General features: G+C 60.2%; 1 protein-coding gene across 1 annotated transcript in view; it reads left to right on the plus strand.

Moving 5' to 3' along the window:
- The first annotated feature begins 2,069 nt into the window (after window positions 1-2,069).
- The window catches only part of LOC138841556 (neurotensin receptor type 1), a 38,750-nt gene continuing 13,144 nt past the window's right edge, over window positions 2,070-27,675 (plus strand). Inside the window, exon 1 of the mRNA XM_070042278.1 lies at window positions 2,070-2,795. Within this exon, the coding sequence (XP_069898379.1) occupies window positions 2,070-2,795 (726 nt within the window). The remainder of the gene's footprint in view (window positions 2,796-27,675) is intronic.

Consider the following 27,675-nt stretch of genomic DNA (forward strand, 5'->3'; position numbering starts at 1 on the left):
TTTAGGGACTGGAGTCTTGGGGGTATATAGAGAGAAGAACTAAACCACTTCAAATGAAAGATCCAGTCTCTCTGGCTCGGAGCGGGACGTGGTCTGTCACAGCCCAGAGGTCACTGGGGCCCTCAGCAAGGGCTCTGCCCCTTTGTGCAGACCAGGCACTTTGTGGCATTTTCCTGAAAGGTTTTAAGTGAGTTCCTTGTCATAATATTTGTGCTAAGTTGCCATTTATTGTGTTTTTTTTAAGCTCCTAGGTTAGCTGAGTGAGAAAGAAAGCTTTGGAAAGAAGGCTAGCTAGCTTAGTCAAAAGGTCAGAGGCTGGAAAACCAAACAGTGGCTCACACAGCCAGCAAGAGCAATTTCTGCTGCCCGCCTGAGGTGCGATGCCGGCTCTGATCGACAACGAGACAGACCCTAGTGGACACTGGCCACGGCCTCCTGTGTGGGTGCTGATGGAGGTGTGCAGGTGGCGCCTGGACGTGACAGGGCCTGGTAAGCTGCAGAGACAGGTGCAGCCCCACCGCCGGCCTGCCTGGCAGGTGGATCCTCCCGAGTGCGAATCCAGCGCGACCTGGGAGTTTTCGAGCTGAGCTGGGTTGGGCTGTGAGCGTTGCTTCCCGCCCTGCAGGGTCAGAGCACAATCCATCCCAGCACCTTCACTCCAGGGCCAGCTGTTCTACAAACCTCCCAGCAGAGGCTCAACGACATTACATCCAACTCTTCAGTCCCACCTGCCCGCCTCGGCCTGCTGAGCTGCCTCCTAGCAAAGGGACCACTGTGTTGCCTTTGAAGATGGAACGTTGAAGCATTGATTTGTATGAGCTGAGACTCTCAAAGGAGAGCATCAGGCTTGGGTGTCAGGCGTGGGTGGAGCAGGAGAACCGGACGAGGCAAGAGCAGTCTAGGCATGGACCGCCTGGCCATCAGCTTCTCAGCCTCCATGGCAGGTCTGGGCCAAAGTTCCTGCCTCCACTTCCCTTTCTCCACGGCATGTGAAGTCTTGTCTTTCCTGACCCCAGCACAGCCCCTGCGCCTGGCAGGGACTGTGGCTGAGGCTGCAATGCCTGGGCTGGAACCTCCGACACCCCAGGATCCAGTGTGAGTTGTTGGGAAGAGGAGAGGAGCAGGGGAAAGGGCAGGGAGGGCTCCGCGAGGGGGGGAGGACGATGGAGGGCATCCTGCGCCAAGCTGGAAACGGGCGGCAAACCTGGTTACCCTTGGCAGGACTCTCGCCAGGGCAGGACATGGAGGATCACAAAGATCCTCCGCTGACGGCCCCAGTGAGGGACAGCGGGGGCGCGTCCTGGCCATTCACACTCAGGACATCACAGGCCTCCCGGGTGTGCGCCCAGGGCTCCAGGAGCGGCGCCTCCGGTCCTCCTGCTCGGCCTCCCCTCCTACCGGAGCCCCCTGGGTGCTTGGGGATCGGTCCCCACGCCCCGCGCCCCGCACCCCGGGGGCTGCGCGGAGGCCCTGCGGCCTGTCGGCCCCCCTCCGCCCCCCCCTCCGTGATGGCAACTGGGGCTCAGCTGCCTTCCTGGAGACGGGAGAAGTTGGGAGGGGGAGCTGCCCAGCGCCCCGCGCTCCCCGGCCCGCACCGCGTGGGGAGGGGACGCGGCTGGGGCCGCCCCGCTCCGCCGCCACGCCCCCCGCCGCGGGGCGCCGCGCAGCCGCCGGCTCGGTGGAGGCGCAGCGGGTGCGGGCGCGGGCCGGGTGCGCGGGGGGCGCCGGGCGGCCGAGCCGAGCCGGGGCGGCGAGCGCCCCGCGGAGCCCGAGCGCGGAAGCGGCGCGGCCCCGGGGGTCCCGGGAAGCGCGGTCCGAGGCATCCCGGGGCAGGCGCGCACCGCCTGCGGGAGGAGCGGGAGTCGGAGCGCGGAGCCCGGCGTCGGGAGGAGGCGGAGCCCTGGGCGACGCGAGCCGAGAGGAGCGGTCCGGAGCGGAGCGGCCGGCCCCGGGCGCCCAGGCTCTGCGCTCTGCGCTCTGCGCCCTGCCCCAGCCGCGCCCACCGGCCCCGGGACTCCCACGCCCGCTCCCCGCCGCGCGGGACAAAGCCGCGCGCGCCGGCGCCAGCCATGCGCCTCAACAGCTCCGCGCCGGCCGGCTGGGCGGGCGTGCCGGGCGTCGCGCCCTTCCCGCAGCCCCAGCCCGGGCTGGAGGCCGCCGTCTCGGCCCCGGGCTTCGGGGGGGTGGGCAATGGCTCCGGCAACGCGTCCCAGCCGGCCCTGGCCGCGCCCAGCAGCGACCTGGACGTGAACACCGACATCTATTCCAAGGCGTTGGTGACCGCCGTGTACCTGGCCCTTTTCGTGGTGGGCACGGTGGGCAACTCGGTGACGGCGTTCACGCTGGCGCGGAAGAAGTCGCTGCAGAGTCTGCAGAGCACCGTGCACTACCACCTGGGCAGCCTGGCGCTGTCCGACCTGCTCACCCTGCTGCTGGCCATGCCCGTGGAGCTGTACAACTTCATCTGGGTGCACCACCCCTGGGCGTTCGGCGGCGCCGTCTGCCGGGGCTACTACTTCCTGCGGGACGCCTGCACCTACGCCACGGCCCTCAACGTGGCCAGCCTGAGCGTGGAGCGCTACCTGGCCATCTGCCACCCCTTCAAGGCCAAGACCCTCATGTCCCGCAGCCGCACCAAGAAGTTCATTGGCGCCATCTGGCTGGCGTCGGGGCTGCTGGCGGTGCCCATGCTCTTCACCATGGGCCAGCAGAACCGCAGCGCCGACGGGCAGCACCCGGGAGGTCTGGTGTGCACCACCATTGTGGACGCCGCCACGGTCAAGGTCGTCATCCAGGTGAGAGTCCCTTCCCCGCGGAGCCTGGCGCGCCAGGGGCCTCTGCTCAGGGGGTACGAGCACTTTCCTCCCCCAGACCCCAAAGGACTTTGCAGCGGGGTGTGTCGGAGCCTGGGAGCCCAGGGGCTCCGGGGCGGGTCTCTGTTTTTCTCCCCACAGGCTGTGTTCAGCCTGACGGTGCTCTTAAGGGAAGTCTTTCTAGCAGCTTCTCAGGCAGCCTTGTGACCTCCCCCCACCCCACCCCTGCGGGGCCGCAGCTCTGCCCTCTGCCGCGGGAGCCCTGGCCGCCCCTCCATGCCCACTGCCCTTCCCTGACTGGAAGCGGGGCAGAGCCGAAGTGAGGCCGTCTTGGGCTGGGGAAGTGCCGTTTTCTCATCTGTGAAGTGTGATGAACATGGCTTTGGCCGGGAAGGGAGAGCAGGGGCTTGCGGGCAGTGTTCGAGAGCTGGAGAGTGTGCAGACGCCGCCGGGGCTCTCCTTGTTGGTGTGTGTGCTCCTGGGGGTCCCTCGCTGCTCATGTGAGTGTGCAGACGCCGCTGCCGGGGCTCTCACTCCTGTGTCTGAGTGGGAGAGGTGCTGGGAGGCTCTGAGGTATCTGGACAGGGAGGGGACCCCAGGGCCTTAGAGCCTGAGCCATGGGGTCCTGGCAGGAGCTTTTAGCGAGTCTGCGATCGGGCCGGGCTCAGCACCAGAGGGAGCTTATCAGGCATGGGCCCACAGAAGAAGTTGGGGCAGAAATGACACTTGGAGCCAGGTGTGGTGGTACACGCCTATAATCCTAGCACTGGGGAGGCCGAGGCAGGAGAAGAATGAGCTTGAGGCCAACTTGGGTTGCAAAGTGAAACCCTAACTCAAGAAAACCAAGAGGAGAAGAGGGAAAGGAAGGAAGGAGGGAGGGAGAGAAGGAAGGGAGAAGGGAGGAAGGAAGGAGGGAAAGGAAGGAAACAATACTGTGGATAGCATCTTGGACGTGGAGCTGAGCAGCTGTGGAGGTTGGTGTCTCTCCTACCCCGGGGTTGGTAAAGAAGGCAGAGAATGAACGCTTCTGGGCAGGGTCTCTGGGCGGGGCTACGGCTTCTGCCTGTCCCCATCGGCGGCCCCTCTCCCGGAGCGTCCTCCACAGGCTCCCAGCAGAATTCTGTGGTCACCTCAGAAGGTGCCACTTCTACGAGACCACGTAGGGGCTGTTCTTGGTCAATCAGACTCCCCAACAGCCCCTTCTGAGGTGTGCCGGGCCCCTGCAGTCTGTGCATAGACCTGTGCTACGGGTGTCCGTGCGGAGCGCCCCCCGGGGAGGGTGGGTGGCACCCCACCTCTCCTGAGCCGTCTCCCTCCACACAGAAGCAGACGGGCACCCGCCGCGCACGGTGAACACACAGGGCAGTTACCAGTGCGGCGTCCTTTGAGGCCTCATTTTTCTTTCCTCAAGCTTCTGTCTTTGATCAGCTTTGCGGGGCTAGAGCCTCCTCTTCCCCTTCCCTCCCCCCCCCAGGAGACATGGGGGCATCTGCCAGTGTCCCTGCCCCCGGAGGTCACCAGGCAGTTGGTGGGCCAGTGCCCCCGGATCACCTCACGCAGACCCCACCCTCTGGCCGTCTGGAGCCGTCTGGACGTTTGCTTCCAAAATCAACTGCAGAAGAGGGGGAGGGAGGACAGCTGCCCCTGGGCCCCGAAAGCGTCCCCTCCCTCCTTACTCCCCTGCTGGCTCTGTGGGCTGAGACCTTGGTGATCACGTCGCCTCCCAAAGTACCGTTTGCTTCACTGTGGACACCGGGTAGCCCGTTTGGCCGCGTCCTGGCGGTTTGTCCACTCCAGGACGCCCGCTGAGCACGGGCGCTGAGAGACCGTTCTGAGGTGGACGTGCCGCTGGCCGAGGGTCCCCGCAGCCCCCGCTGGCCTCCTGCGTGCCGGGAGGGCGGGGTCCCTGCAGCCCCCGCTGGCCTCCTGCGTGTTGGAGAGCGGGGTCCCCACGGCCCCCGCTGGCCTCCTGCGTGCCGGGAGGGCGCAGCTCCCGTTCTCCTCGGCAGTTCTTGGGTGACTGATGATGAGCACAGCTTCCAGAGCAGGCAGCTGTGACCTGGCTGCGCAGGGTGGGTGCACTGTGGGACAGGCCCTCTCGCTGCACAGCACCCGTGAGTGGGAAGCAGCGTGGCCTGGAGCTGGGCGGGGTGCGCACGTAGCTGCGAGCAGCACCGGTGAGCAGGGCCGGTGAGCAGGGCCGGTGAACAGGGCCGGTGAGCAGGGCCGGTGAACAGGGCCGGTGAGCAGGGCCGGTGAACAGGGCCGGTGAACAGGGCCGGTGAGCAGGGCCAGTGAACAGGGCCGGTGAGCAGGGCCAGTGAGCAGGGCCGGTGAGCAGGGCCGGTGAACAGCACCAGTGAACAGGGCCGGTGAACAGGGCCGGTGAGCAGGGCCGGTGAACAGGGCCGGTGAGCAGGGCCGGTGAGCAGGTCCAGTGAGCAGGGCCGGTGAGCAGGGCCGGTGAACAGGGCCGGTGAGCAGGGCCGGTGAACAGGGCCGGTGAGCAGGGCCGGTGAACAGGGCCGGTGAACAGGGCCGGTGAACAGCGCCGGTGAGCAGGGCCAGTGAGCAGGGCCGGTGAACAGGGCCGGTGAGTAGGGCCGGTGAGCAGGGCCGGTGAACAGGGCAGGTGAACAGGCCCTGCTCTCAGGCTCTGACCCGACGGAGCCTGACGGCCTCTTCCAGGAGCTGGACGTTTGGAAATGCTGAATGGCGGCCAGTAAAGTGCCCTCTTCCTAAAGCCGGGTTTCTCTGTCCTGAACATTCTCCACCACGCCAGCTGCCCTCCACACAGAGAGACTTCAGCACGGCCAATTGCAAACAATGGCTTAGGAAGGGGCTGAGCGTCATGGTGACATTTCTGAGTGAGTTAGAACAGTCACTGCAGAAGACAGCTGGGTAGAGAGTGTGGCTGTGGGAGGGGACAGACACACAGACACACGGACAGGCACACAGGCACAGACACGGACACACGGACAGGCACACAGACACATAGACACACGGACGGGTACACAGACACATAGACACACGGAGGGGCACACAGACAAAGACACATAGACACATGGACGGGCACACAGACAAAGACACATGGACAGGCACACAGGCGCAGACACATGGATGGGCACACAGGCACATGGACACAAGTAGGTATAGGCACATTGACACACACGCACACACACACACACACACACACACAGGCACATATGCACCCAGAGAAGCATACACAGAAGCACTTGTTCACATAGACACATACATACAGACACAGATGTGTGCACAACAGTGATATACACACACGTGTGTGTGCACACACCTGTGATAGACACCTGCACATGCACACACATGTTGACACACACATTGCACAGGTGCACACACATGGCAACACCACACGTTGCAGACACTGACCGCGGTCTCACATGGCTTCCCATCCTTGTGGGAGGCTTGGGGTCAGTCTCCTCACTCATCCTTTTCCTCAAGATCACAGAGGGCTCGTGGCTGCAGGGCTGCAGGGCTGTGGGATATGGGGTGCAGGTGTCTGTAGTGGGCTGGCGAGAAGACCGGAGCCCCGCCCCCGAGGTCATGTCTCTAGCCAGACACTGAGAGCCGAGAGCCCCTCACACAGTCAGCACCGTGGTGCGGTGTGCACAGCACCAACCCACCTGAGACTCGCACCCAGGGCTGCGGGCACCAGAGCTGTGGGGCACCAGAGCTGCGGGCACCAGGACTGCGGGCACCAGAGCTGTGGGCACCAGAGCTGCGGGCACCAGGGCTGTGGGGCACCAGAACACCAGGGCTGCGGGCACCAGGGCTGCGGGCACCAGGGCTGCGGGCACCAGAGCTGTGGGCACCAGAGCTGCGGGCACCAGGGCTGTGGGGCACCAGAACACCAGAGCTGTGGGGCACCAGAGCTGCGGGCACCAGGACTGCGGGCACCAGAGCTGTGGGCACCAGAGCTGCGGGCACCAGGGCTGTGGGGCACCAGAACACCAGGGCTGCGGGCACCAGGGCTGCGGGCACCAGGGCTGCGGGCACCAGGGCTGTGGGGCACCAGAGCTGCGGGCACCAGGGCTGCGGGCACCAGAACACCAGGGCTGTGGGCACCAGGGCTGTGGGGCACCAGAGCTGTGGGGCACCAGAGCTGCGGGCACCAGGGCTGTGGGGCACCAGAGCTGCGGGCACCAGGGCTGCAGGCACCAGAACACCAGGGCTGTGGGCACCCAGGGCTGCGGGCACCAGGGCTGCGGGCACCAGGGCTGCGGGCACCAGAGCTGTGGGCACCAGGGCTGCGGGCACCAGAGCTGTGGGGCACCAGAGCTGTGGGCACCAGGGCTGCGGGCACCAGGGCTGCGGGCACCAGAGCTGCGGGCACCAGGGCTGCGGGCACCAGAGCTGCAGGCACCAGGGCTGCGGGCACCAGGGCTGCGGGCACCAGAGCTGTGGGGCACCAGAGCTGCGGGCACCAGGGCTGCGGGCACCAGGACTGTGGGCACCAGAGCTGTGGGCACCAGAGCTGCGGGCACCAGAGCACCAGGGCTGTGGGCACCAGGGCTGTGGGCACCAGAGCTGCGGGCACCAGGGCTGCGGGCACCAGAGCTGCGGGCACCAGGGCTGCGGGCACCAGAGCTGTGGGGCACCAGGGCTGCGGGCACCAGGGCTGCGGGCACCAGGGCTGCGGGCACCAGAGCACCAGGGCTGTGGGCACCAGGGCTGCGGGCACCAGGGCTGCGGGCACCAGAGCTGTGGGGCACCAGAGCTGCGGGCACCAGGGCTGCGGGCACCAGAGCTGTGGGCACCAGAGCTGTGGGCACCAGAGCACCAGGGCTGTGGGCACCAGGGCTGCGGGCACCAGAGCTGCGGGCACCAGAGCTGCGGGCACCAGAGCTGTTGGCACCAGGGCTGTGGGCACCAGAGCTGCGGGCACCAGGGCTGCGGGCACCAGAGCTGCGGGCACCAGGGCTGTGGGCACCAGGGCTTCCTCCTTGCAGGACTGGTAGGCTGATTTTAGTCGATCCACAGAGTGCTTTCCCCCAGACCCCGCTTGCTCTGCTGGTAATGTGGAGGACTGGAGCAGCACCCCGCCGCTCTGGACACCGGGAGGTATGACATCCTTGCCAGGCTCAGGAGGCAGGAGCTGGAGGCTGCGGGCTCTCTCAACGGGGAGCGTCTGCTCCCGGCCAGCCTCTGCTCTAGCATTTGTGTCCCGATCCAGGCAGAGGCCCCTCTGGCTGGGCCTGGAGCTGACTTGGGTGGCAGCTCTGGACTGGGTGCAGGCTCCCTTGTAGGGGCGGTGGTGCCCAAACCACTGCCCAGCGTCCAGGGAGACTGATGGAAGGTGACTTGGTCTCCAGCAGACACGGGCAGATCGCTAGTAGCAGGACACCTTTGACCCACCCCCAAATATCAGAGAGCAGTGTGGCCAAATGGAAGGCGTGCTCTGGTAATGGCGCGGGGCAAAGCGCTCATGGGCGACCAACCCGGTAGAGCAGAACCAGCCGGTCCAGGGAAGGACAGAGGTCTTTGCCCGGCCCTTCCAACTTCCGCACTTTAGAACTCTTTCACTTAGAAAGCTGAAAAATAAATAGGGCTCAGTGGCTCACACCTGTATTCCTAATGACTCAGGAGGCCAAGATCAGGAGGATCAAGGCTTGAGGCCAGCACCAGCAAAGATTGGCAAGACGGTAGTTCGAGGCCAGCCCTGACAAAAAGGCTTTTCTGGTGCTTTATTGGAGATAAGAGTTTCACGGGCTTTCCTGCCAGAGCTGGCTTTGAACTGTGATCCTCAGATCTCAGCTTCCTGAGTAGCTAGGATTACAGGTGTGAGCCACCGGTGCTGTTATCCCATAGGCTTTTTGGGGGGGGGTCCAGTTGTGGGGCCTGAACTCTGGGCCTGGGCGCTGTCCCTCAGCTCTTCAGCTCAAGGCTAGCACTCTACCACTTGAGCCACAGCGCCACTTCCAGCTTTTTTCTTATGTGGTGCTGAGGAATCGAACCCAGGGCCTCATGCATGCAAGGCAAGTGCTCTACCACTGAGCCACCTTCCCAGCCCTCCCATAGGCTTTTAGTAGCCTAAGATGCTGGGTAGGGTGGTATATACCTGTATTCTCAGCATCCAGAGGTAGAGGCTGAGAACATGTGAGTTCAAAGCCAGCCTGGGGCTCTACAGACCCTGCTCAAAAAGAAAAACAAAAGCTGTATATTGAGGACACTGACTTTGGCTTGTGAAACCTGGCCAGCACTTGGGCGTCATGAATCACATCTGTCAGGCAGGTTCCGGAAGAAGAGCAAGTGCAGGGCAGAGGTCCTGTGCCATGCTGTGGCTGCTGAGCTGGTCAGGGCTGACCCAGCCCGTGTGCGTCCTCAAGGAGACCAGAGCCAGAGGGTTGGGCCACCATCACTGCTATGGGGCGAGGCCTAGGTGCTGCGGCTTGTCCTGCCCCCGGCTGGCTTTCTGAGGGCGTTTCTCTTCAAGAAGGCAGTGTGTCCAGAGGCCTGGCTCTTGGGGGAGGGGGGGGACAGTGAGGGACGTCTCCCTTCTCCTCTCCAGAACGCCACCTGCAGCTCCCAGTGGACGGGCAGAGGAGCTTGCTCCATGGCCAGCTCTGTCCTGAGCCAGGAGTCCAGCAAGTGCGTCCAGCTCGTGAGCCAAGGTTGGGAGTTCGAGGCTGCCCATGCCGTGCTCCCAGCCACAGAAAGCCAGTCCTCACGGGTCATCTGGTTGTTTGTGTTTAAGAGGAAAACAATTCTTGACCTTTTTTTTTATTGCAATAAAGTATATCAAACTATGGTTTGCCGTTTGTTAGGCACAGTTCAGGGCATGGTACAGCCTCGTCATCATCCGTCCATGAGGTCTCCATCTCCCCGGAGTGATTCAGTCCTCCAGCACTGGCCCCGCCGAGCCCCGCCGAGCCTCCCCCCCCCCCCCCAGGGCTGGATCTAGTGATTCTCGTTCACGTGCAATCACATCCTGTCTTCGGGCTTCACAAAGGAATATTTCAGACTGAGTTCAGGAAGTGCTCAGGCAGAGGTTGACATTCTAGAAAAGACAGCCACAGGGACAGGAGGCAGATGGGGACTGAGGGCCCCGAGCCGTGGGGGTGGAAATACTGCTCAGAGGCGCGGGCTGCACGGCTCAGCCCTTCTCCAGGCCTTTGCCGCGTGCTGGGGTTTGAGTGTGGCCCGGCCGGGCTCCCAGCACTGCTGTTCCGTCTGGTGCCTTTGCTTACATTCTCTGTTTCCAACGGTCCCTGCTTCGCACAGTAAACGCCGTCTGTGAATTTGCCCTTGCCTCTTGTCACCATGGCCAGTGCACACGAACGCTCAAAGATCTGGGGATGTTCTGGCAGTGTCCAGGCTGGGTCATCACCCCATCCTTTCCAGAGCACACGCGCACCCCTGCTCCCGCGCTCCTCCCTGGCCTGGCTGTGGCCACAGACGCCGGCCTTCACCTCCCTGAGCTTCGTTCCCCCAATGTGCAGATGACACCCCAAGATTTCCAGCAGCTGTTCTTTATCAAAACAAGAAAGCTCCATTCTGCTCCTCGTTGGATGAGGGTCTTCGTTTCATTATTTTTTTTTTTATCATAAGTAGATGTTGCGCTTTGTGTGATGGTTTCTGTGTCCATTAGCATGATCACGTGGCTTTTCTCATATGTCAGTTGATGCGGTGAATTATATATGGTGTGAAAATACATATTAAATAAATGTCACCACCTCAGCCACTTTAAGCACCATTAGCAGCCATCGCCTGCCGGAAGTCCTCCGCGTCCCCAGTGCAGACTCTCCAGCCATCCATCACCAACTCCTGGTCCAGCGCCGTCCCCGCCCGGCAGCTCTCTGCTGTCCTTCGCTTCGGGAATCCAGCTGCACCCCGCGCCTTGCATAGGGGGATGGAAGTGTGGCGCCCGCTTGCATTCCTGGAATAAACGTCGCTGCTCATGCTGCAGCTGGGTTTGAGCTGCTGGTTTTCGTGAAGGATTTGCTCTGGCTTTCCTCCTTGTTTGACGGTGGAAGCTTAGTTATCCATTTCAGAGCTTCCTTTCTCTCTTTCCTTCCCTTCTTCCTTTCACTTCTGGCGGTCATGGAGTTTGGAGCCCCAGGTCTTGCTCTTGCTAAGCAGGTACTCCACCACTTCGGCCCTGCCCCGGCCCTTTTCCTCTCATTGTTTTTCGAGTAGGGTCTTGCTTTTATGTCTAGGTTGGCCGGCTTGGCCATTCTCCTATCTATACTATACCCAGAGCTGGGATGACAGACATGCGCCATGATACTCAGCATTCTATTGGTTTCTCACGACTCTTTTACCCTTGCTGATCTCCAGCTACAATCTCCATCTCTGCCCCTCAGGTAGCCAAGACTATAGGAATATGACACAACACTCAGTCTGAGATCTTTCTTCTTTCCTATCATGAATAATTAATGCTAAGTATCACTTTAATGGCATCTCAAAATTTTTGACCACCAGAAAACGAAGTGGAGCTGTGGCTCAAGTGGTAGAGCGCTAGCCTTGAGCTGAAGAGCTGAGGGACAGCGCCCAGGCCCAGAGTTCAGGCCCCACGACCGACTCCTTTTTAAACTTTCGGATCATTTAGAAATATGTTTTTTAATGTCTACTTTTGGAGATTTTTCCAAATATCCTTTTGCTATCTGTTTATTCTATTATGCTCTGAGAACATGCTTCTCAGTGCAGAATCTGTGTGTTAGTGTTGTTTGGGGGCTAGGGCTGCAGCCCATCAGCCCCTGTTGAGTAAACACAAGGAGAGTGTGCTTACGCCATCAATTATTCTATAAAGGTCCGTTTGCCTAACAGTGCTGATTTATTTCTAGCATTTTTATTGTTGTTTTTCTTCTCTCATAAAAGTTCTTATCTTTTCCTTCATTTCAAGGTTCTCCACAGTGCAGGGGACACAGTCATAATGCCTGTGTTTTTGCTTGAAATGAGGGTCCCACTACATATACCAGGCTGGCTTTGAACTTGCAACTCTCTCACCTCCCAGTGCTGGGACGACAGGCATGCGCCACTATGCCTAGCTGTCTGCCTGCTTTGTTGTCCTGGGTCACTCCTTTCTCTGGAAGGATGATGTGTAATGATTGTCTTTTCCTTTTGAGTGAATCTTGTTTTCCTGGTTCTTTGAATGGTGAGTAACTTTGGATTGCTTCCTGAGCATTTTCCATTTTGTTGTGGTATTTCAGGATATGTTAAAATCCTTTGGAGAATGTTGGTGTTTGTCTTGTAGCAGGCAGTCTGCCCAGTGAGAGCTGCCACTTCTGATTTACCATCTGTTGGTGGCGGTTCCAACATCAGTGCTGTTTTTAAGTCCTTGCCGGGCTGGGCGGCCCTCCTCCAGGCCCACTCCATTCAGTCTTCATCTTGGATCTTGGCGAAGGCTCCATTTCCAAATCCTTCACTACGGCCCCCTAGGAGGGGTCCAGACACGAGCCCTGAGGTCCTAGAGGGAGGGGCTGTGTGCAGACAGAGTCAAGCCCTTTGCACGCTCTCCTCTCTGAGTTCTGCCGGGGAAGCCCAAGTTCCTGTTTTATATCCTGGGAAGTCCTTGGGTGGGGCACTGTGCACTTGGATGGGGCACTGTGCACTTGGATGGGGCACTGTGCACTAGGATGGGGCACTGTGCACTTGGATGGGGCACTCTGCACTTGGATGGGTCACTGTGCACTAGGATGGGGCACTGTGCACTTGGATGGGGGCGCTCTGCTCTTGAGCCACATGGCTCTGGGGCTCCCAGCACATCCTCAAGTGTTGGGACCTCATGAGGCCAGTGCTACCCTGCCTCCTCCACCCATCGTGCACCCAGGGGCCATTGCGTCCACCCAGGGTCTGTACCATGTCCACTCAGGGTCTGCCCATCACTCACCCAGTGTCCACTCTACCTGGGGGTCCATCCTACGTCCCCCCAGCGTCCACCCAACACTTACTCCAGGTCTGCACCACGTCTTCCCGGAATCTGCCCATCGTTCACCTGGGGTCCACCCTGTACCCACCCAGGGTCCACTCTACCTGGGGGCCTTCCCTGTGTCCACCCAAGGTCCACTGTATGTGCACTTGGGGTCTGCTCTGCCCAGTTGCTCTCTTTCCTCCAGACAGGGCCCATTTTCCTGTTTGGATATCTGGAAATTTTAATTTTCGCCGGACATTGCACTGGACTCTGCTGGCTGTCTGTGGAGAGCACTGCTTTCTGTGTCTGTGGGTGCTCGGCTGCAGGCTGGCCGTCCTGAGCTTGTTTCAGGCTGCACTGAGATATGCTGAGGAAGGCCCTGAGCTCCTTTCTGTGGTTTTGGGGGTAAGGACTGCTTCAGGCTTATGAGGGTATAACGTGTGCACGTGCACTACCACCAGGGCTTGAACTCAGATCCTGGACACTGTCCCTTTACTTTTTTGCTCAATGCTGGTGTTCTACCACTTGAGCCACAGTTCCACTTCTGCCTTTTTGCTGGCTAACTTATCTCCATATAAGAGTCTCATTTCCTGCCTGGGTTGACTTCAGACTGCGAACCTCAGCCTCGTGAATAGCTGGGATTCTGACGTAAGCCACCAGCTCCTGGTTTGGGACACGGTTTTTACTGACTCCTGAGGTGTAGTTAGCTGGAGTCTGTTGAAGGCTTGTGTGTTCAGAGCCCCCTCTCTTCCAACTCTAGCGAATACCAGCTGGCCTACAATAAACCTTTTCTAGTCTCCTGCCAGCCCAGGCCAGCGGAGCCCAGGGCACCCCAGGGGCACCGGGGAAGCCGCTCACAGGGCTGCTTGGGTAGCAGAGTTCTGTCCAGACCTGAGCATCTTACACCTCTGGGAGGAAAATACCACAAAGGCCAGGACAGGTGGTCTCCAGGCTCCCAGGAGCACAGGGCACAGGCCGGCCCGTGTCTGAACACAGCGTCAAAGGCCTGCAGCATTTTCTGGCTGTTTCTGGCAGGAGAGCTAGTCCAGGACCCCAAATGAAAGTCCTCTGTAGACTAAGCGCTGCCTACTCTCAGACACATCAGAGGCAGCAGAAGATAAAAGACTGGCTCCGAAGTGTTATTAAAACAACGTCTCCAAAGCACGGGTTACAAAGAAACACAATCACCCCAGAAGCACAGTCAGAGCGGCCACCGTGTTTGAGTAAATCTTATATTAAGGTTTGTTTAAAAACACTAAAGAGCAGCATTGTTTGGATTTAAACATTTTTAGCCCATTGTCTGTGGAAAGGTGAGTTTATTGTAAATTTCAGTAGCTCTGCGTTGACATATTTAAAGGTTAAGAGCAGGCTTGAGAGCTCTGTGCTGGACCGCTCCTGTGTAAAACGACGCCACCCTGCCCCAAGGCTCCGCCAGCCCCGCGGCGAGGAATCGCCCGGGCTGGAGACAGCCGAGGGACGCTGTCACCCGCACAAAGTCCCCATGTGTGAGGACCAGGAAGCCCCGGTGGCCCAGGACGGGCGGGGGCCGGGCGCTGAGCGAGTCTGGGCTGGGGGGAGGGCACAGCGCCCGCCAGGCCTGGGCGCTGGTCATTTGTAAGGGTGTCTGCCTCCGGCTGTGCACGCCAGCATGGGACTGTCCAGGGTCAGGGTGGATTGCCTGGAGAGGAAGGTGGAGCCCTCACAGCTGGGCTCACCCCCACAGCTGGGCCCACCCCCCACGCCTCCCCATCCCTGGCAGCCCCGAGGGGAAGACGCGGCCGCGGGCACCCTGAGCCTTTAGAGTCAGGGGCTCTTCAGGCCTGGGAAGTGCCTGGTCTCTACCGTGTGGCAGAGCCAGACACCGCACTGTCAGCACCGTCCACTGATAGGGCAGGACCGTCGCTCTCGCCCCCTCTTCAGAGCTTAGCCACCCTGCAAGGTCTCCAGAGGTGGGAGGGGCGCTCCCAAGAGAGCCAACCAAGGCCCAGAAAGTTAGAGACAAACATCAGCCAGACACGGAGACGCGGGAGTGGCGGTGTGGGGTTAGGACGCCCCCGTGGGAGGGAATGTTTCTGGAACAGCACGGCGCCCGCAGGCCCCACGCTGTCAGCGCTCTGCAGACTGGAAGCCGGTAATTGCAAGGCTCTTAGGCAGGTTAACGCCTGCTAAACTTCCTGCAATTAATTTTCCTGACAGCTTGTTTAAAAGAAGCTCGTCTAGAGGATTAAAAAATACCTGTGTCGTGTCAGATGCATGAAGCGAGCGCAGAGCCCCCCATGGACACCGACAGGGGCGGATATTTGTGTGTTGTAAAATCTCAAGCCCCGAGCACCTTTTGGGCTGTTCCGAAGAGCCCTTGGGCTCTGGGGGTCTGGAGAGCACGGCGGGGCGGGGCGGGGGGTGTCAGCTGATCTGACAAGGTCCCTGTGGTGAGAGACCGCTCCCACAGTGATCATTCAAACCCTCACAGTTCTGGAGGCCGGGGACCCCACGCCAGGCTGCCCGGCGCTGGCCTCTGCCTCCATCCTTACGTCATCTTCTCTGTGCGTCCATGGAATCCCGGCCCACCTTGGCCAAGCCAGGACACTGCCACTCAGATCCTCAATTCTATCTGTACAGACACCCAGAACCGCCATGCTCGCAGGCCCAGGGCCCCACATGGACTTTGGAACCCCCAGTTTCTGCCCCACGTCATCATTCCAGGGAGGAGACGAGGTGGGACCAGGGCCACGCCGAGCCCGAGCTGTGGACCGGCCCTCCTCTGAGCACCTGACGGGGCTCGCTGGGCCCTGGGTAACTATGGGGAGAAATCGGGCGGGACTGGATAGAGCCCGCAGAGTCGTAGCCCCTAATACAGCTGCCTGGAGCAGCAGCTGGCCATCACCAAGCCCGCCAGGCGGCGCAGGAGACGGGAGGACAGGACGTGAGCCCTCTCAGGAAAAGTCCCAGCTCCTGTGTGACCTCTGAGCTCTCTGTCCCACCGCAAGTCCTGAGACTAGCACTGCTGTCTGTGAGCCTGGTCACTGCCCACCCACAGGTGAGACATGAGGAGGTCCTGGTGATTCTCCTGCCAGCGCCACCACCCTACGTCTGCCTCCAGCCCCGCCGCTGTCTGTGCCCCTCCCCCTTAGATGGGGGATTCCCTCTAGGCCCGCTGCCCATGCCGGTCAGTGGCCCTGCAGCCCATAGGCCTTCCAGCAGCGGCTGACAGTGCTGGGTGCTTTCCACGGGTCCTGTCACAGGGCCGCAGAGCATCACTTGGTCAGTCGGTCAGCCTACAGGGCCGCAGAGCCTCGCTGGGGTCAGGCGGTCAGCCTCAGAAAGGCGGTGTCAGGGAGCCAGAGAGCCCCGGCTCTCCCGCGGCTCCTTAGCGGCTCCCGGAGCAGCCCTGCCGTGGTCTCGGTCAGCAAAGGCCCTGCCCCAGGCACCGTGAAGCCCAGCAGCCCTGGGCGTCGTGGGATTGGTTCCCATGCTGGGCTTCACCTTGGGGCCAGGGGAGCCGGAGGGAGCAAGGGGGGCGAGCCCAGGCTGTCCCCGTGGGCACTCTCAGGGCCAGCTGGAGTGCCAGGCCCCAGGAGGATGTGGCTGGGCAGCTGGCCCTGGCTAGGACCCTGGCATCTACCTTGTGCCCCAATCCCTGCCCTATCCACCTCCCAGATCTCACTGGGCCCCCAAATGACCCCTGCCCTGGTCCTGCCCTGCGGTCAGGGGTCAGGGGGCAATCCCTGACCATGGCCATCTGGTCCGGGACCTGCCAAATCCCAGCCAGGCGTGGACCCCTGCAGCAGGGTGAGCAGCTGTGATGGACACAGAACCAATTTCAAGCCTTTCCTCGGGCCTGCCGGGTTGATGGCTTTCTTCCCTGACCTCTAACATTCACAGAACAACTGGGAGCACCCCACTCCAGCCCCCTGACGTACTCAGCTCAAAGTCGTCCCCTGAGCCACCTTGTAGAAGTCACGGTGAAAACGCAAGCGCAGGACCTGAGGAGCTGGCCCTCCCTCCCAGGCTCGGCGGCCAGGAGTGGCCGGCTGGCCCCGGCGGTCCAGGGAGCTGTCACGTTGACTGGCAGTGAGTGAATCCGGGTCACCCCTGCCTTGGGGAATGGCCACGGTGGGGAGCTCCGCGGGGGCAGATGAACGTGAGGGGCCTCGCTCTACCTCTGTGGGCGGGCAGCGGCCAGCGTGCCTGCGGCTCAGACAGCCCCTGCGGCTCTGAGCAAACCCCGGAGTTGGTTTTGTTGCTGTGTTTTTTTAACCTCTTGGCTGTTTGGAGGTCAAGCAGACGAGTTCCATGTTCTGTGGCGGCGGCCGCCGGCGTCCACGGCAGCACTCAGTGCACTGCTGTCATCGCGAGCCGGTCCAGCATCTCTAAGATGCGCCCAGGCCCCGCTGCCCTCACCCTGCGTCCAGATGCTGCACATTATCTCTGGGACTGTTCGGACACCGTCCATCCCTTAGAGTCCCAACCAGGAAGCCAGGTTCCAGGGAGTAAGTGGTCTAAGTGCGGGAACCCACGAGAAGCGGGCACTGGGGACCAACAGGGCTTCCTCCCCAGAGATGGGATCCGTCCACCAGGTAGGCCTGCAGCCAGCCCGGGCAGGTAAGGCTGTCTGCGCTCCACACAGACGGCTCTGACAAGTGTCCGCCTCAGGCTGGCTGGGACCCCCCCCCCCCGCCCCAGCGTCACAGTGGCCCGGGACGGCCACGTGTGGGGGTCTTCGGGGAGACGCGGGGTACTCACACCTCGCAGAACCAACGCGCCACTGCAGGCCCAGGTGTCCAGCCCGGCACCCACAGGGAGGTCGGGGCTGCACACGGCGGGCATCCCAGTGGCCGGCTCCCTGGGAACCTGTGGCCCGCGCTCTGCTGGGCGGAGCAGGTACCTCTGGCACCCAGCGCTGGAGGGCTCAGTGTCCCTCTGTCGGATGAACAAGGGCTGACCCGGCACGCACGGGAGCGGTCCGCAGTCTGAGGATCCTGACTGCTCCGTGCCTAAAATCAGCAGCGGACGCTTCCCCTCTCCCCGCTCACCAGAGCTGCTTCAGTACCACTTTGGACTCGTGTCTGTAGCACTCCGAGTGACTGGTTTGGGGCAGTTCCCAGCGGGGCTGGGTGCGTGTCTGCAAAGGCCAGCCTTGCCCAGCAGAGACACGCTGTGCGGGAGTCTCACTCAGAATGGGAACAGAGGAAAGACCATCTGGGCACGCGAGCCGGGGTGAGGAGGTGGCGCCTTCATCGAGCAGATTTCTGGGAAGTTGCTTTGACCCAAAAAACACTGTTTCTTGGTGAAAAGGACGCGGGCCACCAGGATAACCTGATGAGGATCCTGGCCGGAGATGCAGCAGGTGCCACAGGGCTCTGCCCAGAGCCAGCCCTCCCGGGTCCTCTCTCCGGACAGCCTGAGAGAGCTGTGGGTGGCTTTTATTCTGGAGGAGCCTAGGAATGCTCAGGTGAGGAGGAGGCCTCGGCTAGCTCGGTGCCATGACGCTGGCCACAGGAGGAAGAAGAGAGTGTCCAGCCCTCCGTCCAGCTTCCGCTGGGGGCCGGCACGGCAGGGAGTGATATCACACACAGGGGACTTCAAGTGCGACCATCATCCACGTGCCACTCAAGTCTACCTCCATTTTGTGTTTACGTCTGTGATCCACTTTGAGGATTTTTTAAAAATATAAGGTCCATCTTTTCACATATAGCTACCTAGTTATTCCAGCACCATTTGTTAAAAAGACCCTTTCTGGGGAGACCATTGTTTCTCCTTTGTCAAAGATCGGTTGGCCATACTTGTATGGCTCCATTTCTAGTTTCTCTATTCTACCCACACTGTTCATTTAGCTTTTTTTCTTTTCCTTTTCTCTCGTTTAGTACAGGGTATCCTTTAGGTATCCTTTAGTAAATTGAGGTATGTGCCTTCTGTATTATGAAAGGATGTTGAATATTTTCAATGGCCTCTTAAGTATCTTTTTGATGATCATGCATCTTTGCCCCAGATTCTGTCTGTGTGCTATATTATGTTATATTATTGACTTGTATATGTTGAACCATCTTCATATTCCTGGGATGAATCTGACTTGATTATGGTACACGATCTTTATAATGTGTTCTTGAATTTGAGAACTTTTGCATTTATATTCATCAAGGAAATTGATCTATAATTTTCTTCTCTGCATGTTCTAACTGCGTTTGGGTATCAAGGTGGTACTGGTTTCATAGAATGAATTTGGTAGTGTTTGTTCCCTTTCTAATTTATGGAGTAGTTTGAGAAGCATTGGTATTAGTTCGTCTTTAAGCTCTAGAAGAATTCAGCAGTGAATCCATTTAGTCCTGCATTCTTCTTTCTTGGGAGAGTCTATTACTGCTTCAATCTCATTACTTGTTATAAATCTGTTTAATCCTGTTGACTCAATTTTGATACGTCAAATGCACATAGAAATGTATCCATTTCTTCTAGACATCCGGCTTAGTAGAATATAAGGTGGGTGTTCCCTGTGCTTCGTTCTTCTCTTTAGATTTTTTTTTTTTTTTTTTTATCATGGGGCTTGGACTCTGGGCCTGGGTGCTGCCCCTCAGCTCTTCAGCTCAAGGCAAGTGCTCTACCACTTGAGTCACAGCACCACTTCCAATTTTCTGGTTGTTAATTGGAGATAAGAGTCTCATGGACTTTCCAGCCCAGACTGGCTCTGAACCATGATCCTCAGATCTCAGCCCCCTGAGTCGCTGGGATGACAGCCGGGAGCCACCGGCGCCCAGCTTCTTGAGCATTCTTATCATTTATCGTTTGCTCCCGAAGTGTTTGGTAGAGCTCACCAGTGAGTCTTCTGGTCTGATGCTTTCTGTTTTGGAAGAGGAACGATTATTGATTCAGTTTTCTTAATGAGGTAATGGTCTATACAGATTGTCCATTTCTCCTCTGGAAGTTGTGGTAGATTGTGTGTTTTGAGGAACTGGGCCATTTTACACAACTATCATATCTGAGTGTGCAGGTGTCCACAGATTCCTTCATTCTTTCCCTGTCTATGGGATCCATAGTGAGGGCCCCTCTTCCACTTCTGATTTAGATACTTCGCGTTTCTTTCTTCTTTGTTACCTAGGCTAGAGGTGTGTTTCTGTTACTGATCTTTGGTGGGGGATGAAAACTGCTTCTCATTGTATTGATCTCTGCCTGCTGGATTCCTGTGTTCAGTTTCGATTTAGCAAGCTCTCCCGGTGGCCGTCCACCAGGCCAGCCGGGAACGGGGAGATGGTTGATCTATTTCTGCTGTTGTGTGGTCCTGAGCACTGCTGCTCACCCCTGACAGTCACCCTGGAGGCTGAGATGGGTAGAGAAGCTGCAGCCGAGAGCCTCCTCTGGAGCCGGTGCCCTGGGAGTTTGTGCGGGAGGCCAGCCTGTGCTGGGCAAGCCGGTCAGCCCAGACGTCAAGCCACCTGATGGCTAGTCTGTTTGCCTCAGTGTCCTCCCAGGATGATCTTGGGGGTTGGGTGAGTTGGCGCGCGTGGCATCATTTGGGCTCCATGTCCACATTTCTAAATAAAGTCCATACCCTCTTTGCCGATGTGTCAGGCTGCAGTTTAAGAAACTTTGCCTTGGGCCCCCCAATGCCCTTGCTTCTCACTTTACAGTGAAATACGTGTAACTCAGAGGCTGAAGTGTTGAACCCATGCATGCAGCAGGAAGGGAGAAGCGGGTTGTGGCCCAGCCACACGTGGCCAAATGCCATCTGTTTCTCCCTGCTCCCGGACGCCAGCGCCCCTGCAGCCCAAGCCTGTGCCAGAGGGGCCCTGAGGGGCAGGCAGCCCGCCCTGCCCTTGGGGCCTGGGACCATGTGGGGAAAGGACCTAAAGCTCCCAGAGAACTGATGAGGGATGTGCGCGCTGACTCTACGTGGGGTCTTGGCCAGCCCAGGTCTCATTCCGGGGCCAGAGCCCAGCTGTGGCAGAAGGAAAGAGCGGGAGGAGTGGCCTCTTGGGGGAGGGAGGGGCGGGCGGCAGCGCCCAGAGCAGCGCTCGGCGAGCAGCACCCCTCTCCTCTTCCCAGGTTTTCTCTGTTCCTTGCCGTCTGTCCAGGACCACGGTGTCACCCAGGGCGCGCGGGGAGGGTCCAGGCCAGAGCGTCGCGGGCAGGGAGCCGCTCTCAGACTGCTGGGGCACCACCACAGGCGCGGGCGGGGGAGGGGGCTGGTCTCACCATGGCCCCAGGGGCGGAGAGAACCGCCCTGCTGCACAAGCATAGTCCTGAAAACACAGGATGTGCCGGCAGACGTTGAGGTTCCAAGGTCCTGAGCACCCGTGGCATCCTGAGCCGATCTGTCAGAGGAAATACATCTTCATTACAGCCACAGCAGAGGGCAGCAGCGCCCGGCCGCACTCAGCCTGCCAGCGGCCCTCCCGATCCAGCTCCACGAGGGCGAGCCTCCGCGCTGCTGCCCGGCTAAAGCAATGCACCCTTCTCTGCTCCCCTTCCCTGCCTCACCAGCTTCTCCATAAGAAGGTTCCCCCAATCAGTGGCTTCTCCATGCACACAAGAACCCGCCTTCCCTCCATGAATTCCAGCCCACTCTCCTATTCTGTGTCAGAGAAAAGTTCCCGTGGGTTCGCTGTGATCGAGGCCATTGGGGCTCTCGGCTGAAGCTCAGGTGGGCCTTGAGGGTGGGGCTCCGGGGAGAGGAAGAGGAGAGGTGAAGAGAGTAGTGGGAGAGGGTCACCCCTCACCCCCCCAACTCTTGATTGGGGTTTCAGCTGGTGAGAGACAAAAGGCTTTGAGCTGAATGCGCATTCAGGGATGAGTCATTGGTGTGACAAGTGCGTAATTAATGTGAATCTCAATGGCCTGTGTCTGATGGCCTGTATCTTACCTCATTGAAGACCGAGAGCATGGACCCAGCCCCAAGGCTGGGGGTGCCACTGACCACCCCTCTGTAGGCATGAAGGGCTGAGGCCGGGTGGAGAAGCCACCTGCGCAGACGCACAGTTGGAGCGCCATGAGGTGCGGGCGTCTGATGGGTCTGGGCTCTGGTCCCCAGGCCTCTCCGCTCTCAGGCGCGGTCGCGCCCACACCCCACCGTGAGCCGGCCCACACGAGGTCCACACCCAAGGCTTGCTGGGGGTGACGCAGGAGAGGAGGATGTGGGGGTCCAGCGGGACAGTGGGGGTCCAGCGGGACAGTGGGGGTCCAGCGGAGACGGTGGGGGCCAGCGGGGGCGGTGGGGGCCAGTGGGGACGGTGGGGGCCAGTGGGGACGGTGGGGGACCAGCGGGGATGGTGGGGGCCAGCGGGGACGGTGGGGGCCAGTGGGGACGGTGGGGGCCAGCGGGGACGGTGGGGGCCAGCGGGGATGGTGGGGAACCAGCAGGACAGTGGGGGGCCAGCGGGGACAGTGGGGGGCCAGCGGGGACGGTGGGGTCCAGCGGGACAGTGGGAGTCCAGCGGGGACGGTGGGGGGCCAGCGGGGACGGTGGGGGTCCAGCGGGGACGGTGGGGGTCCAGCGGGGACGGTGGGGGCCAGCGGGGACGGTGGGGGCCAGCAGGGATGGTGGGGGCCAGAATAAAGCCTGACACATCTCTGGAGCGCCTCCACACCTGCACCCCAGTGAGAGCTTGCTGCAGCTCGCGGCCCCTCCTGCGGGGGCTGGTGGTGGGCAGAAAAGAGACTCTGGGCTCCGCTCTGGGCCCCGCAGCCCACCCCGCCTGGCCCAGGCCCTTTCTATCTCAGGGGCTTCCTTGGCCTGGGGAGTTCTGTTTGGGGGTGACTCCCGCCAACCAGGCCTGGGAAGATGTCACGCCTGCCCAGGCGGTGCCGTGGCGCTGGGGTGAACTCCACAGATCAAGGCTGATGCGTCTTGGTGGCCCAGGTGACACAAGCAAGCGTGAGCAGGAAGGGCGCGTGCGGTCTGATTTTACAAAAGGGAGACCTTGTGATCGCTCGCTGAAGGTATCATGTCCACATGATATCCTCCATGTATCAGGTTCAATGCAATATGTCATTGCAGTTATTTTACTGATTTCTTTCTATGTGTACAGTGTGAGTTTCCTAACATTTCGCAGTTTGTTCTGGCCTACAGCCTGTGTGCCCCTGCTGCCAGCCTGCCTGTGCTGGGAACTCCACAGAGCCTGCCTGGCCCCTTGAGGCGGGACGGCCCTGGGGGACACGCCTCCCTGGCCCTGGGATCCCAGGCCCTGTCCTCGCCGCCCTGGGGGTGGGGGTGGCAGCATTGGAGAGCACACAGTCCCGCGCTCAGGCCCCGTGTAGGGGAGGCTGGGGAGACCCCTGGCTCCTCTGGCAGGGGTGGGTGCTTCGCTCCTTGTGCAGGTGGTCGGGTGGCCCCCTGGCCTGGTGCTGCACAGAACCAGCGCCGGCAGCAGCACCGACACCCAGAGAGCGGGAGGGTCAGCCCGTCCCCAAAGGCAGCCTGCAGATCCTCACTGCGGGGGAGGGGGGACGAGGGAGGCCAGCAGGGGGGATGAATGCCTCATTTGCTTTCCTCAAAGCCTGGCAGCATTTTCGGGAGGTTGTGCATCTCTGAAACAAAGAGCCCAACGTACAGCCTGAAACGCTCAGTCGAACAAATGAACCAATTATGTCTTTGTGACAAACTCATTATTAGGGGGAGATGAGATTCCTTTTGCGGGTGGGGGTGGGTGCAGAGGCAGGGTCCTGGCTCCCAGGAACAGCCTCTGTCACCCATCCCCTTCCCTGCCCATCCAGGGTGGGCACAGGACCAGCGCCTGTCCCGCTGCTGGCTGCTGCAGGGGGAGAGGAAGAGGAAGCAGGGTGGTGGGTGGGGCCAGGGGAGCAGCCCCCCCCATGGCCTGTGACAGGAGCCCACGGGCTCTGTGACTGCTTGAAGCTCTCTTGGAGGGAGTCCCATCTGCATCTCAGGGCTGGATCTTGTGCTCCATCTCCTCAGAGAATTGTGTGCGCAGGCAGTGCACACGCATGTGATCACTGTCCACATCGTCTGGTGTTCATCCTCCACGGGAGCCAGAGCAGGGCAGGACACAGGCCACTGCTTGCTCAGTGGAAAGTACTCTGGGCTGGTCCTTGCAGTGTGTGTCCTGGCGTAGGAACTGGGCCTGCAAACACTGGGATGCCCCGTGGTGCCCACTGACGGTGGAGCTGGCAGAAGGAGCCCAGGCTGTGTCTGGCCTGGGTCTGGGCCTGTGCTTGGTAGTGGGGAAGGCTCTGGAAGCCTGCACAGAGCCAGGCACAGAGGCTCGTACCTGTAATCCTAGCTACTCAGGAGACAGACCTCTAGCATCACATTTTGACACCAAGCCAGGCAGAAAAGTCCAATTAACCAGACATGGCTCCCAAAGTAGAGTGCCACCATGAGCAAGCAAGCTGATCAAGAGCACTAGGCCAGAGTTCAAGCCCTAGTACTGAGACAAACAGAAGACGAGGAGGAGGAAGAGGAAGAAGAGAAGGAAAAGGAGGAGGAGGAAGAAGAGGAGGAGGAAGAAGCCAAAGAGAAGGAGGATAGGAAGAAGAGGAAAAATGGAAAAAGAGAGAACATGGCTGAGAATGGGGAGACAGACTTGCTCTTCAGGCTCAGCTCAGGCCTGCACCCAGTGTGCATCCAGACAGGGTCTCCTGGATGACTCCCCTCGGCCACCAAAGATGAGGGCTGGAAGACAGCGGGGAGGAGAATGACCCTCAGCCACTGGGGACAAAGACTCACCCCAAGACCCTGTCCCAAGACAAGACTATGGGACACCCGTGTGCTCACATGCACACCAGACACCCATGCACCGGCTTACCCAGAGACACAAGTACACATGCACACCCTCAGAGACACACATGCACGCATCTACATGCCCATCAGCCACATGTTTACAGACGTGCTTACAAATATGCGCACACACTCATGAACACTTGGCATAGACACACCTGTCTACACCTATGCACCCCTCCAGACACACTCGTGCCAAATGAAGGCAGAGGCCGCTGCGTGGCACCGGCTGACCAGTGTGGATGTGGAGACTCCGCCATCGCTCCAGCCCTGTGAGCGCACTCCAGACCCCTCTGTGTCTGACGTCTGCTGCATGTAGACAGCGGCAGACCCTGCGCTTCTCTTGCAAAGGGCCTCAGCTCTTCGCAGCATCGGCCTGGAGGCCGGGCGCCCTGATGACATGCTTGCTGTGGGAAGCACGCTTGAGCAAGGCCAGGCCCAGCGTGCCAGAGGCCGCACAGACACCACACTGCCATGTCTAAAACCGGCCGACCCTGGGCGATGGAGAGCAGGGTCCCCTGCCCCCCGCCACACCCCACCTGCCCTTCCAGAGTTTTATTTGAGCAAGGGCCGGCCTCTGCAGGGGAAACACTGGAGGGGGTGTGGACACATGAGAATGTGCTCCGAGCCAGGGCAGCAGCCCGTGAGCCTCTTCTGTTTAACAAAATAGCCCAGACACATTGGCTTCAATCAGTGCCTACAGCTTTGCCGCGGTCCTCTCAGTAGCAGCTGTACCACGCGGCCAGTCCCCTCCTAACTCAGTACTCCGTGTCAGTCGTCCAAGATGATTGTCTCCATTATGGCTCGGAGGTCCTCAGGACCCTGGGTGGCCCTTGGGTTTCACGTGAGGTTGTGCCCTGTGTGTGTGAGCCCATGCACACGTGTATGCAGCTTCAAGGACACAGCACAGAGGTGGCGTGAGCCAGCAAGCACACCACCAGCAGCAGCACGGGCTCGCGTGAGCACCAGCTGGGGACAGAGCGGGCATTGTGGGGAGAGGGCCACTCAGCCCACTCCCTCCCAGCCCCAGGGTGACCTTGAGCCTGACTTTGAGTTGCAGAAATCCACCCTCAGCCCAGCTTCACTCTCCCCTGTAGCTGCCACGGTCCAGGAGAAATTGTAGACCAAGGTCTGAGTGATTTCAAGTGGCCATTTCAAAGCCATCAGAGGAGACTGCTCACTGCTCAGGCAACGGGATTGGCAGGGCTGGGCCCCACTCCCCCCCCCCCAAGAGCCTGGCTAGTGCTGCTTGTCCATGCTGTGTCTGGGATAAAGCTTCGAGGCTGCAATTACCATGCAGGTCAGTGGTGGAGACGCAAGCCAGCCACCTGGAGAGCCAGCAGCTGACCCCGTGTTTCCGGGCAACTCAGCCTGCCCTGTGGCTACAGCACTCATTGTCCGGCCGGGGGGGCAGGGAGCTCCCTCCTCCCCTAGAAGAAGGTCTGGACGCCATGGTTTATTCTGAACGCTACTGAAGTGGGGCAGATCTCAGTCCATGTCCCCCTTGGACATGCTTGACCGGGCCTCCTAGCAGGGTGACTGACCGCCTGCAACGTCCAAGGGAAGTTAGGCTGCTGGGTTCTTGCAGAGACTGGGATTGGAGCAAGTCTGGCCTACATCTCAGGCCTGGGTCCTGATAGGAAAGAAGTCTGGCGGGACGTTTCCCCTTGGAGAGAATGCGGCTGGTCAGATGGAAGACACCAGGGGACCACTGGCAGGGGACCACAGGCAGGGGAGACGTACGTGGGCCAGACTCCTCAGCTGCGGCTATGTGCACAACCGCAGGGGGGCCGCCCTGAGAGCTACAGGGCCGGGTCAGGGGTGCTGTCCAGAGCCTGGGTCAGGGGTGCTGTCCACAGAGCCTGGGTCAGGGGTGCCACCCTGAGAGCTACGGGGCTGGGTCAGGGGTGCTGTCCAGAGCCTGGGTCAGGGGTGCTGTCCAGAGCCTGGGTCAGGGGTGCTGTCGATCTTCCACACAGGACAGACTGGCAGACTGTCGATCTTCCACACAGGACACAGACCATGATCATTCCACATGGGATGCAGACCATGATCCACACAGGACACAGACCCTGGGCCCTCCACACAGAACACGGACCATCCATCTTCCACACGGGAGGCAAACCCTGATCATTCCACACAGAACACATCGCTCTTCTACAGGGGACACAGACCGGTCATTCCACACAGGATGCAGGCCTTGATCATTGTTGATCACCTTAGTCCCAGCTTCTCCTGGACAGATAGTGCTGTGTGTGTGCTGTGGTTCCCCCGGGGGACAGCAAATGCCCATGAGTCAGCTCTGGGCCCCACCTACGGTTGTAAATAAAGCCTTATTGGCAGGCAGCCCACCTGCTCACTTACACATTGTTTATGGCTAGGTTCAGGCTACAATGACCTGGCTGAGCCATTGTGACAAGGATCATCTGTCCAGAGAGCCAAAGTCCTCTGCTCTCTGGTCCTTTACAGAAAACATCTGTGGGCGGCTGTCCTAGAACAGCAGTGGTGTCTGACTGCTTCCCACTGTCGATTTGATGGCTGTGTGGTCGGTCTCAGCACACCTCACAAAGCTTAGCTTTGTCAGCCCAGTGGCAGGAACAGGACCACCATGGGGCCTCTCTTGACCACTCAGCACTCAAACCAGCCCTGAGCCTGCCCCGCAGCAGACCGGCCTTTGTGGATCTTCCACCGTGGCAGACCCACCGCAAGGCTGGAGAGCCATGTGCCCTGCCCAGAGCTGGGCTCTCCTCTGCTCAGCACCAGGCCGGCCTGGTCCTTCCCTGCCTTCCCTCTGTGTTCAGAGCCACAGGTCTGTGTTAGCACCCTTGTCAGAAAGCAACCCCATCACCCCCCCGTGATCAGGCCCCCTCGGCCTCCTGCCCGCCTGCGGCCCGGCCCACCTCCGCTCTTCCCTTCTCATGCTCATGTTTGCCTGCCCAGCTCCATCTTACTGCTGGGGGCAGGGCACCTCGTACACAGCAGGTGCTTCCTAAATGTCTGTGGGAACGAGAAAGAAGTGAGCTTGTGCACACAGTGCTGCAAGGATGCCAGAGGGCAGAGGAGGCTGGGAGGGGCTGGGGTCCATGGGAGGCTGGGAGGGCTGGGGTCCATGGGAGGCTGGGAGGGGCTGGAGTCGATGGGAGGCTGGGAGGGGCTGAGTGGAGTCGATGGGAGGCTGGGAGGGCTGAGTGGAGTCGATGGGAGGCTGGGAGGGGCTGGGTGGAATAGACAGGAGGCAGATTCAGTCAGTG

This window comes from Dipodomys merriami, unplaced genomic scaffold, assembly GCF_024711535.1.
Source record: "Dipodomys merriami isolate MVZ:Mamm:240054 unplaced genomic scaffold, mDipMer1.0.p SCAF_322, whole genome shotgun sequence".
NCBI lineage: Eukaryota > Metazoa > Chordata > Mammalia > Rodentia > Heteromyidae > Dipodomys > Dipodomys merriami.